Source organism: Meriones unguiculatus, chromosome 14 (assembly GCF_030254825.1).
Source record: "Meriones unguiculatus strain TT.TT164.6M chromosome 14, Bangor_MerUng_6.1, whole genome shotgun sequence".
Taxonomy (NCBI): domain Eukaryota; kingdom Metazoa; phylum Chordata; class Mammalia; order Rodentia; family Muridae; genus Meriones; species Meriones unguiculatus.
This window is the reverse complement of record NC_083361.1, coordinates 10,070,296-10,092,172: the sequence shown is the minus strand read 5'-3', so window position 1 is coordinate 10,092,172 and position 21,877 is coordinate 10,070,296. Positions and strand designations below refer to the sequence as shown.

The window sequence follows — 21,877 nt, the reverse complement described above, 5'->3', positions numbered from 1 at the left end:
AGGTCAGAAGAGAATAACGGCTGGAATCCCAGATGAGAGTCTTGTGGTTCTTTCTTCCTTCTACCATAGAGTGCTGACAATTCCATTATCATTATCATACACCTAGCTATTGCTATACTGTTATGTTCCATTAGTTGCCATGGCTGGAAGAACAAAGTAATCTGTTCTTTAAAATGGCAACAAGATAATCACATTTAGCCATACTATAATAGAAATGAGCAGGACAGAGCCATCCTACTGAATGGACACTGAGTATTAAATAAAGGAGGAACAATTTGAAGAACAGAGAGCTGAATGGGAGAATCTCAGATGGTGTTTGTTTGTTGAAGCCTAAATGTCCTTCTCAGACTCCCAGATACCTGTTACACCCCTGAGCAGCTCTTTGTGAGGCCAAGTCAGTAGGTACTAGTCCTGTCAGTTGGTGGTCCTTCAGAGGCTGGACTGCAAATGCCTTCTTTGCCTGTGAGTAATTCTCTGTGGGGTTAAGGTCAGGTCATAGATACTGTTCCCATTGGTGAATAGTTCTTTATGGGTTAGGTCACAGATACAATTGTCATCACCAGGTGGTTCTTCAGAATTCTGGTTGTGAATGTCAGCCCTGCCTCTGGGTAGTCCTTCCCATGTCACTGAGAACCTTCATCTGTGTTTCCTTGAAGACTCTGTGACCAGGTTTCTGCCTTACTGAATACCCCAGCACTGAGATGCAGAGCTCCTTTCCTGTAATCTAGACACTTTGTTGACCAGGTCTCAATCCACAGTCACATTACTTATTGCCCCCAATTTAACAAGAAAATAGTTTGTTGAGAGTCTGGGGCTGGCAAGCCTCTGACTCAGTGGGAGACTTTTTGAAATAGTGTGTCTTGAGGGGCAGGAGAGATGGCTCTGTGATTAAAAATGCTTGCTGCACCATCATGAGGACCAAACACATCTGACAAAGCCAGTTGTATCCTGATTCAAAAACCAAATGGCACTTTGTAATGTTCCCGAAGATCACACCAGTTAGGAACCTAACTGAGCAGAGGCCAGCCACTCAGTCATTGATATCTGAACCTTTCCCTCTTCTACCTCAGCATTGTGGGCCCTGCCATACCACCTGTCTTAATGACCTCTTTCAAGAACTTGTCTCCCATGGTGATAATGAGAAAAAAAAAATCCCAGCCTAGATTGCACCAATAAATGTCATCATACACACACTAAGTGCCAAAATAAATAAATAATATCATTTGTTAACAATTTCCCTAAGTGACTCTGATCCCTCTGTCTAATTTCTACCTGTTACAGGAAAATGACTCTGGCACCTTAAATTTATGAAGACACAGAATGCTCAATAGTGATCACACATACTGTTCAATACAGAGGCACTCTGCAGATATGATTCTGTCTCCATGGTGATAACAGAGTCACTGGGGAGAAAAGTTTTACATAGAAAAGGGGGTAAAGATACTTTCAAAATTAATGAAAAAAATAAACATAAGATAAAATCAGAATGACCAGTCAACCCTCTTGCATTTATCAGAGGAGCCCTGTGTCAGACTCACTGCAATCTACCTGTGCATCCTGTCCTTTGGCATGGATGGCCTCCTGTCCTTCCACTCCCTTGAGCAGCCACCAAGACAAGAGTATCATCTGCAGCCACGCCTCTTTTCTTCCTTTCTCTCTCCTTTTAATTACTGTCTCATTGAGGCCACATGGCTCAGTTGAGGTGTTAAATCAAAATCCAGCTACAGCGTTTACAGAGAAATAACTCTGATCCTGAAGTTCCTAGCGTCTACTCACAAGGACCAGCTGTGAGAAGTCATGGATAAACCTGATTTTTTTTTCAGCTTATTTACTTTACATCTCAAGGGTATTCCCTCCCGCCTCTCCTCCCAGTACCCCCCTTTCACCCCATTTCCTTTTTCCTCTCCCTTTCCCTCAGAAAAGGGGAGCTCCCTTCTCCCCATTAACCCTGATTTTTAACAGGTATAGAGGAAAATCACTCCCTAACTCTGGAAGAAGCCACCAGCCCTGTTTCATCCTTGATGCTACACTGCCACCACGTGGGCAAGTAAAGTATCATTCTGATGACCCCTACAACTTTGATGGCTAGTATTTCTCCAAGCTGGCCACTTCCATGTCCAAGATCCAGGGAGATATCTCAGGGTTGGCAGGAGATAATTGAGAGGCTTAGACAGGGAGATCACACTTCAAAGCTAGCCTGGCCAATCTACCCTGGCTTCAACATAAAACACAAAAAAAGAGGGTAGGGTTTGAGCTCAGTAGCAGAACACTTCCCTAGCACATGTAAGCTGCTAGGGTCAATCTCACATATAACTGGTATCAGACTAACCAGGAAGTGTGTCTGTGATCCTGAGTCCGTTTATGCTCAGTAATCATTACTATGCTAACTTTACACCACCAGGGACAACAGTGAGCACAGTCTTTACCTGACGACCTATTGAGTCCATCTTTTCCTCTAAGCCACTTGACGTGTTTGCTATAGGATTTTATGGGATTTTCTTCCAGTTCAGACATCTATGATATCCACAGCTCTACCCTCCCCCGCCCGAAACTGAAGTTTCTTGTTTCTTTTTTAATATACTTTTTATTTTCTCCCCATCCTACCCCAGTCCTCCTCCCCTATTACATGACCCTAGCCTATCAAGTCTTATCAGAATTGCCTAGATCCTCTTCCTCTGTTGGCTCAGAAGGTAATCCTACCATGAGGAGGTAATCAAAGAACAGGCAACCTAGTTCATGCCATAGACATCCTCTGCCCCCCTTACTAGGGAATCTACATGGAGATTGAGCTGCCTACAGGTTACATCTGAGCAGGAGTTCTAGGTCCTCTTCGTGCATTATCCTTGGTTGATGTATCAGTCTCTGCGGGCCCCACTTGGCCCAGATTATTAGCTTTCTTAATCCCTTGTGGAGCTCCAGTCTCCTCCACATCCTTCTATCCCTTTCTTCTTCCATATGACTCCTTGTGCTCTGCCCAAAGTTTGGCTGTGATTCTCTGTATCTGCTTCATTCCCCTGCTGGTTGAGTCTTACAGAGGACATCTATGATAGGCGCCATTCCTGTTCCCTCTCTTCTGCATCTTCTGGTGTCTATCCAGTTTGCTTTCTGAATGAGAACTAAGCATACTCCCTGGGGTCCTCCTTGTTGTTTAACTTCTTTAGGTCAGTAGATTTTAGTATGGTTATCCTATGTTATATGGCTAATATCCTGTTTTAAGTGAATATATACCATGAGCATCTTTCTACTTCTGGGTTACCTCAATCAGGATGATCTTTTCTAGTTCCATCATTTGCCTGCAAATTTCATGATTTCCTTGTTTTTAATAGCTGAGTAGCATTCCATTGAGTCAATATACCACAATTTCTGTATCAATTCGTTGGTTGAGAGATATTTAGGTTGTTTCCAGATTCTGGCTATTATGAATAAAGCTGCTATGAGCTTAGCTGAGCAAATGGCATTCTTGCATGATGAAGCTTCTTTCAGATATATGCCAAGGAGTGGTCTTGAGGTAGCGCTACTCCCAGTTTTCTGAGAAAGCGCCAGATCGATTTCCAAAGTGGTTGTCCAAGTTTGGACTCCCACCAGCAATGGAGGAGGGTTCCCCTTTCTGCACATCCTCTCCAGCATATCTTTTCACTTGAGTTTTTTTTTTTAATTTTAGCCATTCTAATGAGTGTAAGATGGAATCTTAGCAGTTTTGATTTGCATTTCCCTGATGTCTAAGGACAATGAGCATTTCTTTAAGTGTTTGTCCACCATTTGAGATTCTTATGTTGAGATTTCTCTGTTTGGATCTGTAATTTTTAATTGGATTATTTGGTTTGTTGGTGTCGAATTTCTTGAGTTCTTTATAAATTCTGGATATTAGCCCTCTGTCAGATTTGGGGTTGATGAAGATCTTTTCCCAGGCTGTAGTCTGCCATGTTGTATTAATGACAGTGTCCTTTGCTTTACAGAAACTTTTCAGTTTCATGAGGCCCCATTTATTCATGGTTGATCTTAGAGCCTGTGTTGTTGGTGTTCTGTTCAGGAAGTTGTCTCCTATGCCAATGAGATCGAGGCTCCTCACTTTTTCTTCTAATAGATTTAGTGTCTCTGGTTTTATGTTGAGGTCTTTTATCCACTGGGACTTTAATGCTGTGCAGGGTGATAAATATGATCTATTTACCATATTTTACATGTGGACATGTAGTTACACTAGCACCATTTGTTGAAGATGCTATCTTTTTTCCATTCTATGGTTTTGGGCTTCTATGTCAAAAATCGGGTATCCACTGGTATGTGGGTTTATTTCTGAGTCTTCAGTTTGATTCCATTGATCCACCAGTCTGTTTCTATTCCAGTACCATGCAGTTTTTATTGCTGTTGCTCTATAGGACAGTTTGAGATAAGGGGTGGGAAAAAAGATATTTTATTGTGGGTTGTTTTATCTATTCTGCATTTTCTTTTTGTTTTTCCATATGAAGTTGAGAATTGTTCTTTCAAGGTCTGTAAAGAACTGTGTTGGTATCTTGATGGGGATTGCTTTTGGTAGGATAGCAATTTTTACTATACTAATCCTACCAATCCATGAGCATGGTAGGTCTTTCCATCTTCTGATATCTTCTTCAATTTCTTTCTTCAAGGACTTGAAGGTTTTTTTCATACATGTCTTTCGCTTGCTTGATTAGAGTTGCACTGAAATACTTTGGGTTTGTGTGGGGCTAGAGTGGGGGGTGTCTATTATGAAGGGTATTGTTTCCCTAATTTCTTTCTCGGCCAATTTTTCTTTTGTATACAGGAGGGCTACTGATTTTTTTAGTTAATTTTGTATCCAGCCACTTTGCTGAAGGTGTTTATCAGCTTTAGGAGTTCCCTGGTAGAATTCTGGAGGTCACTCATGTATACTATTATATTTGCAAATAGTGATACTTTGACTTTTTCTTTTCTTATTTGTTTTTTATTATTTTTTATATTAATTAGTTTATTCACTTTGCATCCCAGCTGTAGCCCCCTCCTTCATTCCCTCCCAATCCTACCCTCCCTCCCTCTTCTCCCTGCCCCTCTCTAAGTGTACTGATAGGGGAGGTCCTCCTCCCCTTCCATCTGACCCTAGCTTATCAGGTCTCAACAGGACTGCCTGCAATGTCTTCCTCTGTGGCCTAGCAGGACTGCCCCTCCCTCGAGTGGGGGAGGTCAAAGAGCCCACCACTGAGTTCATGTCAGAGACAGTCCCTGTTCTCCTTACTAGGGAAAACCCACTTGAATGCTAAGCTGCCATGGGCTACCTCTGAGCAGGGGTTCTAGGTTATATCCATTCATGGTCATTGTTTGGAGAATCAGACTCAGAAAAGACCCCTGGGCCCAGCTGTATTTGGTCCTTGTTGAGCTCCTGTCCTCTCCAGGTGTTACTAACTCCCCCTTCTTTCATATGATTCCCTGCACTCTGCCCAAGGTTTGGTTATGAGTCTCAACATCTGCTTTAATACACTGCTAGGTAGAGTCTTTCAGAGGCCCTCTATGGTAGGCTCCTGTTCTGTTTCTTGTTGAATTCCCTTGATCTCCTTTAGTTGTCTTATTGCTCTAACTACAACTCCAAGTACTATGTTGAAGAGATATGAAGAGAACAGTCAGACTTGCCTTGTCCTGATTTCAGTGGGATTGATTTAAGTTTCTCTTCATTTAGTTTGATGTTGGCTATAGGCTCGCTGTATATTGCCTTTACTATATTTAGGTATATGCCTTGTATCCCTGATCTCTCCAAGACTTTAAACATAAACAGGTATTCGATTTCATCAAATGCTTTTTCAGCATCTAAAAGAGATGAACATATGAGTTTTCTTCTTTCACTTTGTTTATACAGTAGATTACATTGATGGATTTCCAAACATTGAACCACCCCTGCATGCCTGGGATGAAGCCTACTTCATAGTGGATATCTTTGATGTGTCCTTGGATTCAGTTTGCGAGTATTTTATTAAGTATTCTTGCATCAATGTTCATAAGGGAAATTGTCTGAAATTCTCTTTCTTTGTTGGGTCTTCGTGAGGTTTAGGTATCAAAGTGACTGTGGCTTTATAGAATGAGTTTGATAAAGTTCCTTATGCTTCTATTTTGCAGAATAGTTTGAAGAGTATTGGTATTAGCTCTTCTTTGAAAGTCTGGTAGAATTCTGCACTGAAACAGTCTGGCCCTGGAATTTTTCTTTTTTTTTTTTTTTGGCATGGGAGACTTTTAAAGACTGCTTCTATTTCCTTGGGGGATATAGGATTATTTAATTTATTTATCTGATTCTTTATTCAGCTTTGGTAAGTGGAATTTATCAAGAAAATTGTCCATTTCAAATTTTGTAGCATATAGGATTTTGTAGTAAAACCTAATGATTGCTTGGATTTCCTCAGTGTCTGTAGTTATGTCTCCCTTTTCATTTCTGAAGTGATGATTTGGATAGTTTCTTTATGCCTTTTAGTTTGGCTAAGGGTATGTCTATCTTGTTGATTTTCTCAAAGAACCAGATCTTGGTTTTGTTGATTCTTTTAATTGTTCTTTTTGTTTCAAGTTTATTGATTTCAGCCCTGAGTTTGAGTATTTCCAGATATCTATAACTCTTGAATGTGTCTGCTTCCTTTTTTCTAGGGCTTTCAGTTGAACCATTAAGTTGCTTGTATGAGATGCTCCAAATTTCTTTATGAAGGCACTTTGTGCTATGAACTTTCCTCTTAGCACTGCTTTCATTGTGTCCCATAAGTTTTGGTATGTTGTGACTTCATTTTCATTGAATTCTAGGAAGTCTTTAATTTCATTCTTTATTTCTTCCCTGACCCAGTTGACATTGAGTATAGTTGTTCAATTTCCATGCATGTGTATGCTTTTTGCTATTTCTGTAGTTGTTGAGGTCCAGCTTTAGCCCATAGTGGTTTGATAGGATACAAGGGATTATTTCAGTCTTCTTGTATCTGTTGGGACTTGATTTGTGACCATTTATATAGTCAGTTTTGGAGAAGGTTCTGTGAGGTACTGAGAAGAAGGTAAATTCTTTTGGGTTTGGGTGAAAAGTTCTGTAGATGTCTGTGGAAGTTGCTGATATCTGCTGCCTCTCTGCTGGCACTGTCCAATGCTCACCACCCCCAGGACCGCAGGCAGAGCTGATGCCCAGGAATTGGTGTATGGAGGTCACGGAACAGCCCTCACCTTTGCTAATAGTCTCCAATGGCAACTGTCCCTAAAACTGCAGGCTGAGCCATCTTCATAAAACTATTGTCCAAAGGGCTCTGGGCAGACCTCACCTTTGCTGGCAGTCTCCAATTGCTGCTGTCCCTGGGACAACAGACAGCGCTAGTGCCCTGGAATTGGCACCTCTTTTCCATCTATAAGGTAATGTCCAACAGCACCTGGAATTCCTCCTTATGCAAATGAGGAATCCTCAAGCACCCAGGCCCAGCCAATGATGTACTCTCAACCCTATACTTCCTACTCACTTCAAAGGTTTAAATAGCCTTAATTCCCCATCAACCACCGAATTAAATGAGCTTTCACACTGAAGCTGTCACCATACAACTCATTTCTCCAGCACTCAACTCTGACCAAGATCCTTAACTGCACACACCCAGGCCCCACTAAGCTCCCCTTTCTCCAGTCCAGCTAGGTGCACAAGAGGCCAGGATACTCTGACAGGGAAGCAGACATGTTGGCACAAACAAGCCTGACATATTTTTACAGAACATTTCTCCCAAACATAAAGGTATGTATCTTCTTCTCTGTACCTCATTGAACTTTCTCCAAACTTGACCACATACTCTGACTCAAAGCAAGATCCAACAGACACAATAACATTGAATTCCATGCATACTGACCACCACAGATTAAAGCTAGATATAAACAACAACAGAAACAAAAAGAGCTTAAAAACTCATTGAACCGGAACAACAGCCTACTGAATGAAAAAAAAAATCAAAATAGGAAGAAAGAAACAAACTAACTAACTAAGGACTTATTAGGACTCAAAGAAAATGAATAAAGAGCATTCCCAAACTTGTGGGGCACCCATGTAGAGAAACTGGAGAGATCTTCTACTACCAACATAACAACAAACCTGAAAGCTCTAGAACAAAAAGAAGTAATCAGATTATACCAAAGAGGGCTAGACTGTAAGAAATAATCATGTTCAGGGCTGAGATTCATGAAATAAAAAAACAAAGAAAACAAAACAAGAATCAATGAATCCAAAAGTAAGTTCTTTAAGAAAATCAACAAGATAGACAAACCCTTATGCAAACTAAATAAAACACAGAGAGAAATATTCAAACTCACAAAATCAGTGAGGGGAGGAAAGTGGACATAAAAAAGAAACTGAGGAAGTCCAGAGTATCATGAAAACATACTTAAAATCCTGTCCTTCACCAAATTGTAAAATTTTAGAGAAATGAATCATTTTCTCTCTACCTAAGATATATCAAGGGTACATAAACAAATGGAATAAACCTACAATCACTCATGAAATGGTCTCATTTATTTATTAAAACTCTACCAGAACTGACAAGGGCCAGATAGTTTTAGCACAGAATTCAACCAGATTATTAATGAAGAGTTAATGCTACTACTCCTCAAATTATTGCAGAAAGAGGAGACATTGCCCAAATAATTTTATGAGGCCAGAGTTACCCAGACACCCAAACAAATCAAAACTCATCAAGGAAAAAGAATTATACACTAATTTTTCTTATGAACATGGGTGTTAAAATATGCAATAAAATACTTGCAAAATGAAAATTTTAAATGCAACCAAAACATCAGCCATCACCATTGAGTAGGCTTCACCCCAGAGTTCCAGGGATGCTTCAATATATGAAAACCAGTAAATCTAATCCACCATATGAACGAAATGAAAGAAAATTTAACCACAGGATCATCTCATTTGATGCGGAAAAGGCCTTTGACAAAATCCAACTCCTTTTCTTGATAAAAATAAATCTCCCCTAGAGAATCAGGAACACATAGTGTATATCTCAGCATAGCAAAGGCAGGTTATGGCAGGCCTATATAGCGAACATCCAACTGAATGGGGAGAACTTCAATGCAATTCCAATATTTCTGGAACAAGACAGAGTTTCCTATTCCATATTCAATATAGAACTTGAACTTGTAGCTAGAACAAAAAGACAACTAAAGGCGATCAAGTAGATACAACTAGGAAAAGAAGATATCAATATATCATTATTTGAAGATGATATGATAGTATCTATAAGTGACCAAGGAAATCCTATAGCTGAAAAACACTTTTGGCACAGGAGCTGGAAAAAGGGTTAACTCAGAAAAATCAGTATACCTCGCATATACCACTGATAAACAGAGATAGAAATTAGGGAAACGACACATTTCACAATAGCCTCAAATAAAATAAAATATCTTGGGGTAATATTAACCAAGCAAATGAAAGGCTTATATGACTAAAACTTAAAGTTTCTGAAAAATATATCAGAAGATGGAAAGATCTCCGTGCTCATGAACCAAAACAATTAACTCAGTAAAAAGGGCCATCATACAATTTACAGATTCATGGCAATCTCCATGAAAATTTCAACAACATTTGTTACAGATAATGGAATGACAATTCTCAACTTCATATGGAAACACACACACACTACAGAATATGTAAGACAATCCTTAACAATAAAAGAAATGCTGGAGGTCTGAGCATATCTGATATCAACTGGTACTATGGAGCTAGAGTAATAAATTCTGCATGACATTGGCATAAAAATAAGCACATTGATCAATAGAATCAAACTAAAGAGCCAGACATAAATCCACACATATATAGACACCCGATTTTGATAAAGAATATACACACTGGGCAGGGAGAGACACCATCATCAACAAATGGTGCTGGTCAAAATGGACACCTGCATGTAGAAGAATGCATAATAGAACCATACCTTCTACCATGCACAAAATAAGTCCAAGTGGATCACAGACCTTAACTTAAAAACAGATATGATACATTGCAACTGACAGAAGAAAAGCTGAGGAATATCATTTATTGCATCGTCACTGGAGATGATGTACTGAAAACACCTATTGCGTGACTGTGTGCTCATTAACATCAACAATTCTTTAATGTCACCTCATAAAACTAAAAAGCTTCTCTAAGGTGAAGGACACCTTCAGCTGTACAAACCTGCAGTCTACAGAATTGGAAAAGAATTTTACTGACTCCACATCCAATAGAGAATTAAATTTCAAAATATATAAAGAACTCAAGAAACTAGAATTCGAAAGGCCACATCATCCAACTTCAAATGCTATACAGATCTGAAGACAATTATCAATAGATGAAACCCAAATGGCTAAGAAACACTTAAATGTTCAACATCCTTAACGATCAGAGAAATGCAAATCAACACAATATTGAGATTCAATCTTCCACCTGTCAGAATGGCTAAGATCAATAACATGAGTGACAGATCATGCTGGTGAGGATGCAGAACAAGGGGAATATTCCTCCATTGCTAGTGTGAGTGCATCCTTCCACATATTGAAATCACAGAAAGCCGAACTTGATCTACCTCCAGATCCACATATACCACTCTTGGGCATATACCCAAAGGATGCTTCATTCTGCAATAAGAATACTTGCTCAACTATGTTTATTTTTTTGCTTTAGTCATAATAGCCAAAAACTAGATATACCTCTACAGAAAACAGATAAACAGTGTGCTCCCTTTACACAATGGAGTCATACTAAGCTATTACAATCACATTATAAAATTTACAGACAAATGCATAGAACTATTAAAAATCATACTGAGGTGGACATGCAGACCCATGCTACAGTACTAGTTCATTGTGAAAGCTCCTGTTGAAAGCTCTTACTCTTACACCATATATGATTTCTAGAAGACAGCTTAAGTGGTTCTAGGGCCATTTGTAATAGACTAATGAACGTTGTCATATTAGTTAGTGCTTTGTGTGGCAGATAGACTAAAAAATGTGTATGAATGCATGCTAGTCCCATGCCAACACCATAGTCTATGAACCTACCAGTGAGTGACAGCATGGGTAGATACAACACAAATTAAAATGACAAAGTGCCACACATATTCTCTGTGAAAAATACATTGTGATCAGAAAAAGGTTGCTCATTTCATCACAAATAAACCAAAGTAACATTGCTTTTTCATGTAATCCAGCAACATGTAACACAAAATGCCTTCTTTCTTTCTGCAACTATTCCACTCACTCTCTAGTTGGCCTGAGCTGAGACCCAAGCATGACAGAGAATGCTGTAATCCCAAGATTCTACAGAGGCTGTTGCAAGGAGGAAGGAGCTATAGTAACTGCTACATTTCTTTCACTTGGATACAAAGTGACAAGGCAGCCAGACTCAGTGGTTCACAACCATGAATCTATAAAAAGAGAGGCAGAGGCTTAATGTCTAGGTCTCTGAAGCCAGAGGGAAATTCACGGTGAGTTCCAAAACAAAATGAGCTACAGACACAAACCAATCTCAGAAAAACAACAGAAGAGGAGAAAAAAACATCCAGAAGAGTATGGGCAGGAGAACAGCAACAAAAGGGTGAAAGAGAAATTTGCAGCCAGCTTCCCGTTCATTCGCTCTGCTGTTCGCATATAAGGACAGAACCTATTTAACAAGCATGTGCAAGATGAAAAGAGGACCATGTCTTCTGGTTGTTCACAGTGATAGCACCCACTAATGTAAACATGCACAACCAAGATGGTTCATGAATCAAAGCCTACAAAGGAGGGATGAAAACAGAGAAGAGAGATGTAAATCCAACCTCGGCCAGCAACAGCCTAAAGGAATCCTTAATGAAAAACCCAAACAGAAGAATCTTGGAGTTCATCAACCCCTATAAGGTGCTTTCAATGCACTCAGCCCTGCCCTTCAACAGTCACAAAAGAACATTTTGTTCTCTTCCTTCGGTCATGGACAGAGGCTGACAGCTCAAAAGTCAGATCAACTGTTAACAGTTTCTCAACTGAGTTACCTCAACCTACATGTCCCTCTCCTTCCTGCCCAAGGCTAGTCTCCATATGTACACTGTGTGCAGATGGGATACATTCTGTTGGGATGTGACACACCGTAGCACATTATAAACATCTTCATCAAGGAACCTTATAAGAACCATGCCACCAAATCCTAAGCTCAAAGTCATGGTATGAGAGACTGCTATGCCAAGATCATCACCTTTCAACCAGCCCACACCTCATCCTTCATGGCTGCTGTTAGTCTTTGAGCATCTTCTCCAACCAATCCTGTCTTTTAGCTCAGAACCTGATCGTCCCATTGGCTACTGCCCGATTTACGACATCATTTTCCCTCCCAACCTACCAGCACCTGGTAGAATCTTGGGGTTTCCATGGTAATGCCTGTAAACAAATTAGGATCTACAGGTCACATGTGACCAGTGACCAGTTGAGTGTTCTCTGATACTGGACACTCAGGCGATATTGGTCAGCTGATCAGAAAAAGACAACATTTTATCCTGCTCCACTGTAACGTGGATTACTGTTACTCCACCCCAACCCTACCCGGACCATGTCAGGTAAGAAAAAAAAAAATCTTTGAAATGTTTGTGTGGTCACATCTTTCAGTATTTTTAAATATCTGCTTAATCAATGGAATAATATGGAAACTAAAGATATAGTTATCTAGAGCTGAGAGTCACATTTTGCTTGGGTTCTTAATAAGGTGACTTTGGACAGACAGTTTTCGCTCAAGTGTAACTTTATCCACCTCAGTGAGATTGTACTGTTGCATCTTAAGAGGCAAGTAAACAGGGCAGAAATCAGGCCCTTCTTCAGGGTGTGATATTCAAAAGAAATAAAAAGAAGTCTAGCACTTCGCGAAATACCATGACTGTGGTGGTCTCCCTCCACTACTGCTTCCCTGATACTATTTCAAATTCAGTGCTGCTCTAATGTATCATTCATGCCAGGTATGTTGGCAAACCTGTAATCACAGCATGTAGCAGTTAAAGACAGGAAGATCAGATCAAGTCTACTGAGGGCTACACTGGCTCTGTCTTGATACAAACAGATTTAAAAAAAAATGAGTGACTGCCATCTTCTAGAGTACTCAATCTATCTTAGATATAATAGAATCTAGGCTAGACCAAAAAGGCAGTTATTATTTGAAAGAACTATTATGGCTGTTACATGAAAGACAGGCCCACAGGAACTGGGCTGAGAAAAAAATTCAAAGTATAAAGATAAAAGGGTAGAAAATAAATGTTGAGAAATTTCAGTCCTGTTTGGAACAGTCTAAAATGCTGGACCAGTTGAGTAGCTTTCTTCAAAGATCTCTTAGAAGCAGGCTTTCATGAGAAACAGCAATTGAAGAACTTGAGCCTGGAACAAGAATGCTGGAACTGGAAGATTTTGGAACGGATGTGTCAACATCTCAGCATGCTGGAAGAATGAATCCTGTCAGGTTTGATCTAGCATCCCCAGTTGGCATCGATTTGTTCTAAAAACATATGCTTTCTCACAAGCATTATATGTCCTAAAATCGTAAATGTATGAGATGTGCAGGATTCACAGATCAATTAAGGATGGTTTTCTGTTTTTAGTATGAGCAGAAGAAAGGCATTTTTTTCATAAGCCAGTCTGAGTAGTAAACCAAACTGTAAACCAATTTTATCTATGTCATTTAAAAAATGGCATAATAAAATATGAGGATATTAGCCACACATTGTTGAAGTTCTGGCTGGAGACATTTTTATGTTTCAGTCAGTTTCAGAGTTGTTCCCATGTTAAGGGATCAGCAATTTATGTTACCTCTTCTGTTTAGTCTTCTTGATTTCTTTTCTTGTCTGTGGCTAAGATTTTCGGGTGGTCTTCTCTGTCATTCCTGATTTTTATAAGTTTTGAGGAAACCCATAATTTCTCTTCTTCTATATGAACATACGCAAAAACCCTCCACCAGCGTGGCACATTCCCTGATCTCCACTCTGGAATTAGGACCTTTATATGCTGCTCTAATTCAGCAGTCCTCTCTAAATGCCACTGTATCTTAGCAGGTGTGGTACTTATCTCATTTAAACATTTTAAAATTGATAAATCATTATTTAATCTATTTTGGGGAGTTATTATATTCCCCTTCTGTTTTATAACCATCTTTTTTAAATTACTGTTAGATATTTTCGTAACTGCTTGACCTATAGGATTATAAGTTATAGCTATAACAGGTGTCATGTCATAATGTCTAAAATATTGTTGTATTCCAATGGTTATACATGCTGAAGCACCATCAGCCCATCTCCAAAACATTCACCATCTCTAACAAATATGGAACCTTAGGATCATGCTCTCCAGAATTTAAGACAAAAGCCCACTTGAATTCTGAATATGAATTTATGGCATGGTGCATATATCTCAGTTCTCCAAAATGGAGCACACCAGCCACTGTATGATCTTGTTCCAAGACAACACTAGACAGGATCTGCATTTCTACTTTAGCATATAGACCTTCAGCTAGTAATTGAACCTTTACAATACACATTCAATATCCAGTGTGACCAAGTTAGCCTATAGCTGAAGACTTTCTCTCCAGCATCTCAACGGGCTGTCATATTGCAATATCTTCAACTCTTTGTGGATTTTTCTCATCTGGAACTATCTCTTTTGGTGTTATTGTAAGTTGCAGATTGGATTTCTCTGACGGCTCTCTATTGTTATTCAAAGAATCCCCAACCTCTATTCTATGGCCTTTAATTTAGCACCAATTTTCTCAGTCTCTTCTTTCTCCAAGTCTCTCTTACCTTCATCTCTCCCAAAGAGGATATATAAAACTGAAATTGTCACTGAAAAAAAAAATCATTTGTATGTTAAGAGAAACAAACTCAAATGGTATCCAGAAGCACTTAGTCATTGTGTCTTCCTCCATTTTCAGCATTGAAAATAATCTTTAATCTCTAAATCTCTTCCTAAGGACTTTACTTTCTTAGACCCAGCTTCCCTTCTAGATCAGTTTAGATGCTTGAGGCTTCTCAATCCGTCTCTGGCTCTTGCTTCCAGGGAAAGATATTTTTTTCTGCCTCCCTCACTGGATCCCGACCCCTTCCTCACTCTGGTAAGTTATTGAGTCCACAAATGTTTACTTCTCAGACCAGCAAGAACCCCTTCTCCTAGGTATTTAGCTTCCTGTCTTAGGAGAGTCTGGCTTTGAGAAGCTTGCTTATTCAATACTCCTCTAGAGAGAATTCTCTGTTTAGCTCTGTACCCCATTGTTTAATTGGATAACTTGATTTGTTGCTATTTAACTTCTTGAGTTCTTTATATATTCTGGATATTAGCCCTCTGTCAGATATAGGGTTGGTGAAGATCCTTTCCCAGTCTGTAGGCTATCGTTTTGTTCTGATGACAGCGTCCTTTGCTTTATAGAAGCTTTTCAGTTTCATGAGGTCCCATTTATTCATGGTTGATCTGAGAGCCTGTGCTGTTGGTGTTCTGTTCAGGAAGTTGTCTTCTGTGCCAATGAGTTCAAGGCTCTTCCCCACTTTTTCTTCTAACAGATTTAGTGTGTCTGGTTTTATGTTGAGGTCTTTGATCCACTTGGACTTTAGTTTTGCACGGGGTGATAAATATGTATGTATTTGCATTTTTCTACATGTAGAGCAGCACCACTTGTTGAAGATGCTATTTTTTTTCCATTGTATGGTTTTCGCTTCTTTGTCAAAAATCAAGTATCCGTAGGTGTATGGGTTTATTTCTGGGTCTTCTATTCGATTCCATTGATCCACCATTCTGTTTCTATGCCAGTACTATGAAGTTTTTATTACTATTGCTCTATAGTACAGCTTGAGATCAGGGATGGAGATACCTCCAGACGATCTGTTGTTGTACAGGATCATTTTGGCAATTCTGGGTTTTATGTTTTACCATATGAAGTTGAGAATTGTTCTTTCAAGTTCCTTAAAGAATTGTGTTGGTATTTTGATGGGAATTGCATTGAATCTGTAGATTGCTTTTGGCAGGATGGACATTTTTACTAGGTTAATCCTACTGATCCATGAACATGGGAGAGCTTTCCATCTTCTGATACCTTCAATTTCTTTCTTTAGAGACTTGACCTTTTCACACAGGTCTTTCACTTGCTTGTTAAAGAGCCACTTTTTTATCTACCTAAAGGAACTGCCTCTCTGGCATTTGTATGTATCATTTTTTGGTTTTCTTCAGCCTGCTGGAGGCCTTGCTACCCTGCAGGGGTCTCCTAGTTTAGGAACTGCCCTTGCTCTGTTTTTAAGAAATGGAACTAAGAAAGTGCTCTATAGTTTTATTTTCTATATAAGTTCTCACTATATAACTATATAACTCTATAACTATATATATATAACTATATATATATATAACTATATAACTGTAAATTCTGCCTGACATTACTATACCATTTATTGATGATTATTAATATTTAATGCTGATTTATCTTTTAGTTAAACAGCAGTTAAACCAGCTGTATACCCAAATCACCACACAGAGACTAGGATTTATTTAATCAACCTAAAGCACAATGCTGGGCAATAATTACTGCATCCTAAATCTCCAAGCCCATATAGCTTCCTCTGGTTCAGATTTCCCACTTATACTTGCTTTTGAGTCATATATTAGGTCCGGTTCATTTCTCCTGATGTTTCCTGGTCCTCTCCTCTTGGATCTCTCCTCCCACTCCTTCTTTCTCCTCCCCTCCAGACCAGTATTGCCATCCTATTCTCTCCATTGCTCAGCAGTGGCTGCGTGTTTTTATTGGCAATACAGAGAACAAAAGGTAGCATGTTTACACAAACTTGAAACATCACAATGCAATGTCCAAATTGAAACCGGCTAGTGGGATAGAGAAATCAGCATTTGAATGAACAGGAGTAAATTGTATACATTTCACAAGAACATTGTACCAACGCATGTGTTTAAGAGTTCCACTTAAATGATAAGAGATCATGAAAGCAGTGGGAAGGTTGCAGGAGGAGATAGAATGGGGAACAGATAGTTGGGTAAACACAGTATTCTCATATGAAATCACTAATATATCACTTTTAATGAACAAAAACAGTAAAGATAAGCCTAGTGGTGCTAGCAGATACCTATGATAACAGCATTCTGGATTTGAAGGCCAGTGGTATCTAAGTGAGAGACCCTGTCTTTTTACATAGGGTGAGATCTGCATACTGCATGGTAAATGCGGAGGCATGAGTAGCTGTCTAAGCCTCTCACACCTCTAAACACTTCTCTTCCAGTACACAGTTATGATGAAATATCACAGCAGGTGTAAGAGCAAGGCAAATCAGGGCAAAGAAAGACGGTATCTAGACTGGAGCAAAGGCTTAATTAAATCACCTAGGAATCCCAAGCCCACACAAGAAGAAGAGTCAGCGTGTCAAATGAGTGTCATCCCATACAGTAACAACAAAAAAAAAAAAATCAATCTGAACACATCATTGAGATGTTGAGGGAACTTCAGTCTTAGAGTCTCCCAGACAGAACAAACTGGAAATAGCACTATACTCCCCACAAGAAGATAGAAAACATCAATCTCATCATTTTCCCACTGTTTTCTTGCTTCCTACAGAAAATTTCCAAACCATACCTTTCTTTGGGACTGAAAGTGCTCTTCAGCCATCTCTGCCTGTGCTGAGCAACTCCAGACCCTCGGCAGGAAGGGAGGGCAACTTCCCCAGGGTCTCCACCCCAGCTTGTAGTTCAGCAGGGCTCCTGCCATCAGTCTCCAACACTTCTCTCCAGCCAATCATGGGCAGTGCCTGCCTTTACCAACATGCTGGCACAACCATGCTGACAGTGCTGGGTGACCAGGGCCAGATCTCTACCTCAGCACTCTCCTATCCAGGTGCTTTCACATGGGATCTCACAGGAAGCACAGATGGGAGGGCAGCTATACTCCAGGACTTCACTGTGACTATCACCGACCAAGACACCACACTATCCTCACTGTCTGTGACAGCTGGGCATGAGAAAATTTTAGATTCCAATGCCATAATCCCTTTCTGTCCAACACTGTCTGCCAGTTTTGTCCATGCCACACTACCACAGATGACAATTCAAGGATATGGCATGGTGCCTTCCTATCAGGAGGGCAGCCAGGTCTACAACCATAGCTGCCTGGACCCTCTGACACCTGGAGAACTTGAGCAGGGCCTGCAGACCTGCTGTTCTGTGTCCTACCCTGAAAGTCAGGCCTTTGCCCTGCAACCAGACACTGAGATGGTGCTACAGGAGATTCAGCAAATGAATGTCCAAATACCACTCTTCACCTCTGCCTTCTCCTATTCTGCATCTGCTCAAACCCTGCCAGACACAAGTCTTCAAGGTGAGTAAAGAGCCAGGAAGGGAAGAAGTGGGATTAGCACTCCATGGAAACTCAGCTGTACATTTCAATAGTATATGCCACTAAGAGGGAGCACATGAGTCCTTACAGGTTAGTCCAGCTCTGGTTTCCATCACCAACATCAGACTCTATAATGAGAGAGAATGCACAGCCATAGCATGTGGTATCCATCCCACATTAAGAGATGCCCATGGAGCTCATGTCATTACCAAGCTAAGCAATCCCACGCACTAACTGCAATCATCTCCTTTCTCATATATTGCTCGGGGCTTTAGAAGACACCAAGGACTTTTTGTTTTGATAACAAATAGATTTGCCATGGGTTGAAATCCTCTTCCAGAGCAGTGCAGCTCAAATCTGCCCCGAAAGAAGTATTCCACACAGATTCCAAGCACATTTCATTGCATTCTCTTACACCTAAAATTGTAGAGATCTAATTAGGTACAGCCCATGTACCATAGCTACACTGGCCAAAGCTGCTGCTGCTTTTTTCTTTTACTGGGGTACATCAGGTGATCCAAGACCAAGATCATTAAGACATATTCTCTAATACTGTGTCACACCCAAGCCCAAATATTACAACTTCATAAATCAATTTTCATATAACTTAAAAGGAGTCTGTGAAACATGGGTCTGGAGGAAAGCCTCAATTTTTTAAAAGCTTGCGCCACAGTAGTGCCCAACTGGGTTTGAACACCAAAACCCACATAAAAGAACAGGCTTCTGGGAGCATCTGAGTAATGACATAAAATAAGTTGGCAGTCAGGTAACCTGCCTAATAGCAAAGTTCCAAGGAATTGAGTGTCACTGTATCAAAGAAAGGGGGCATGGAAAGTGAGAAGCACACATCAAGGGAATTCTGTAACCTACCGGTGATGGCTATGCACACACAACACAAACACAAAGGAACACAAAAGCATGAGGAAACATGACATGGCATGGTCACCAGTATGGGAGCAGTCACCAGCTGTCTGTGAAAAGAGGAGATGTCCCCGTTGCTAAAGCAGACCTAATAGGAATGCCTTCCACACAGCTCGCACACAGCACCTGAGTGAATGAAAGGCAAAGCAGGCATCTCACATGCCAGACATTGACTTATTCCTTGGCTCTTTTTCAGGAGTAGAAATGGAGACATCCCTGGGATTGTTACCTTCAGACCAGACACTCTCTCTGCTGCAGAATCCAGAACTGTCCAACACCTGCATGCTGGTTCCCCAAATGAGAACACCTCCTGTCGATGGGGACAGGTCCTTAACAGCCCCCATCCACAGCCCTTCAGATTTCCTGGCCTTGCCTCCAGTTCCAATCTTGGAACAAACAGAGAATAAAAACTTGGAGGACACTGAAGCTGAGCTTTCAATACCTCCGGATGCCTATAAGAGAACAAAAGTAAACCAAGACCCAGCACTGCTCCCTTTAGCACACCCTGACATGGAGCAGGCTCTGCACTGCTCTGATGCTGGGAGCTTAAGGCAGAAGCCTGCTTCTGACAATGCCAGCATAGGGGGCAGCAGCTTTGGTCTGGAAGAGCAACAGACAATGGACAGTTTGAAGATGTCCACCATCGACTTTGCAGACATCACTACCCTGGTTACGGGCATTCATCTTCCACAACTGTTCAACTCCCTCACTGACCTAGAACAATTCCAAGATCCCACAGCTACCAAATCCAAAGTCTCCACAGTTATCTGGAGAGATCAGGCCCAGGGCATCTCAAGAATTATTAGTGAACCATCTGACAAGGTGAGGAAGAAAGAACATGAAGCCTCCGAGCTGCCTGATGGAGCTCCTCAAGCCAAAATCCAACGCTGGGACCTGGTGGAGGGAGAGGAGGCTGTGGGCAGTGCTGTGTCCAGTGAAAGAGCTATTGACAACATGGCCAATAACATGGAGGGCAAAGCTGAGAAAGCAGCATCCAGGCCCAGGAGAGGTAGAGGACAGGAGCAAGATATAACCAAGTGGAGCAGGGAAAACAGCTCCAAGAAAACAGAGGAGCCTAAGCAGTCAAGGAACAGAGTCAAGACAGAAGAGGAATCCACCATGCCCAAGACCAAGAGGAAAAGGAATCCACCTGAGCTCAGCCACAACAGCTTTAAAAGGCCCCGAACCCACCTCGGCATGCACATGCTGGAGTCCGTGCAGGTCTTTCATCCACTGGGGAAGAAGAATGAGAGGAAAACTGGCACATGCTCCTCCCGGCCTCTGGGAATCTCCAGCAGCCACAAAGATCCAAGGCCAGGCCCACTCACCACAGCACTGCTGGACATGCCACATGAGGGCCAGGGCCCTGAAAAAAACTTAGGCAAGGCTCAGAGAGCAGAGAGAAGTGCTCACAAGGGATTTCCAACTTCATCCCAACATGAGCTGCCCTCACCTGGGAAGGTCAAGTTAGTACCTCTGCCTTTCCCAACCCTGGACAAGCCTCAGGGAAGACCTATTTCTAGAAAGCCTCTCTCCCTGGCTTCACACAGGCCCACTACAGTTTACTCTGCACAGCCTCATTCTCACAGGGCTCAGCCTACCACACTCGGGCCATGCCAACCACCTCCTGCCAGCACATCTTTGATGGCCTCTGCCAAGGCAGCTCTGCCAAGTTCCACCAGTGGCACACAGCCTAATGTAACCAACCTGATCCAGTCTAGCACTGTGCCTCAGTCAGCTGCCTCAAGGCCTGCACCCTACAGAGCATCATCTCATACTTCACTCCAGAGGATGCTTGTTTCTGCTACCAGGAACAGGGTGCCGTCACCTCCCAAACCTCAGACCCAGTATCTGCTGCAGGACTTCAGCCGCCAACCAATTCCATGGAGGAAAGTTGACATTACAGGGACAGTTATCTCACAGCCCATCACAAAAGAGCAGCGGCCAGAGAGGGAGGCCATGAAGAGAAGGGCTCAGCTAGAGCGAGAGAATTTTGCCAAGTACACCTCCTCTGAGAAACTACAGCTTTTCCTTCAAAGGGAAAGAGAGGTGGAAATTTCTCAATATTATGGCTATGCAGTGTAAGAGCAGGCCAGATCTTTGTAACATGCATAAGGATAAATATAGACATCAATAGAGATGTATATATGGAATTTAAAGCATTATATGACTGTATAGAGACATAGGTATATAGATGAATATCCAGATTTTTGTGTTTATAGAAGTGAACCAACATTTTCTCTACTATTTATAAATATTGGAAGACAAGTTCTTTAATCCATAGTATATATAAAGGCCTTTCTGTTTTGCTATAACTTTCATATTATTAAGTAATATATGTATATAAATATATCATATGTTATAATATTCTAATAATATTTATTTAATAGTAAAGCAATTCATCAAAATCTATAGGTGTAATAAAATTATTCTCACTGACTTTTATTTTCATTTTACTAGTTAATGAACATAGTACATATTCCAAAGTTTATACTGTAAACTGAACACACTCAGTTACCACAGTTTCTCCAATTTTGAAGCTCCTACCTCAGCCCTTAATCATCATTATTTGAGGACAGAGTTCTTCCTGCTATTTCATGAGATGAAATACAGGCTTTC

The 21,877-nt window shown here is 40.8% G+C and overlaps 1 protein-coding gene across 1 annotated transcript; it reads left to right on the top strand.

Moving 5' to 3' along the window:
- The first annotated feature begins 12,538 nt into the window (after positions 1-12,538).
- Positions 12,539-21,343, top strand: LOC110545707 (uncharacterized protein C2orf78 homolog). Its single transcript, XM_021632006.1, has 3 exons — positions 12,539-12,545; positions 17,564-18,319; positions 19,455-21,343. Exons 1-3 carry the CDS (start codon positions 12,539-12,541, stop codon positions 21,341-21,343), a joined length of 2,652 nt encoding a protein of 883 aa, XP_021487681.1.
- Positions 21,344-21,877: the final 534 nt, after the last annotated feature.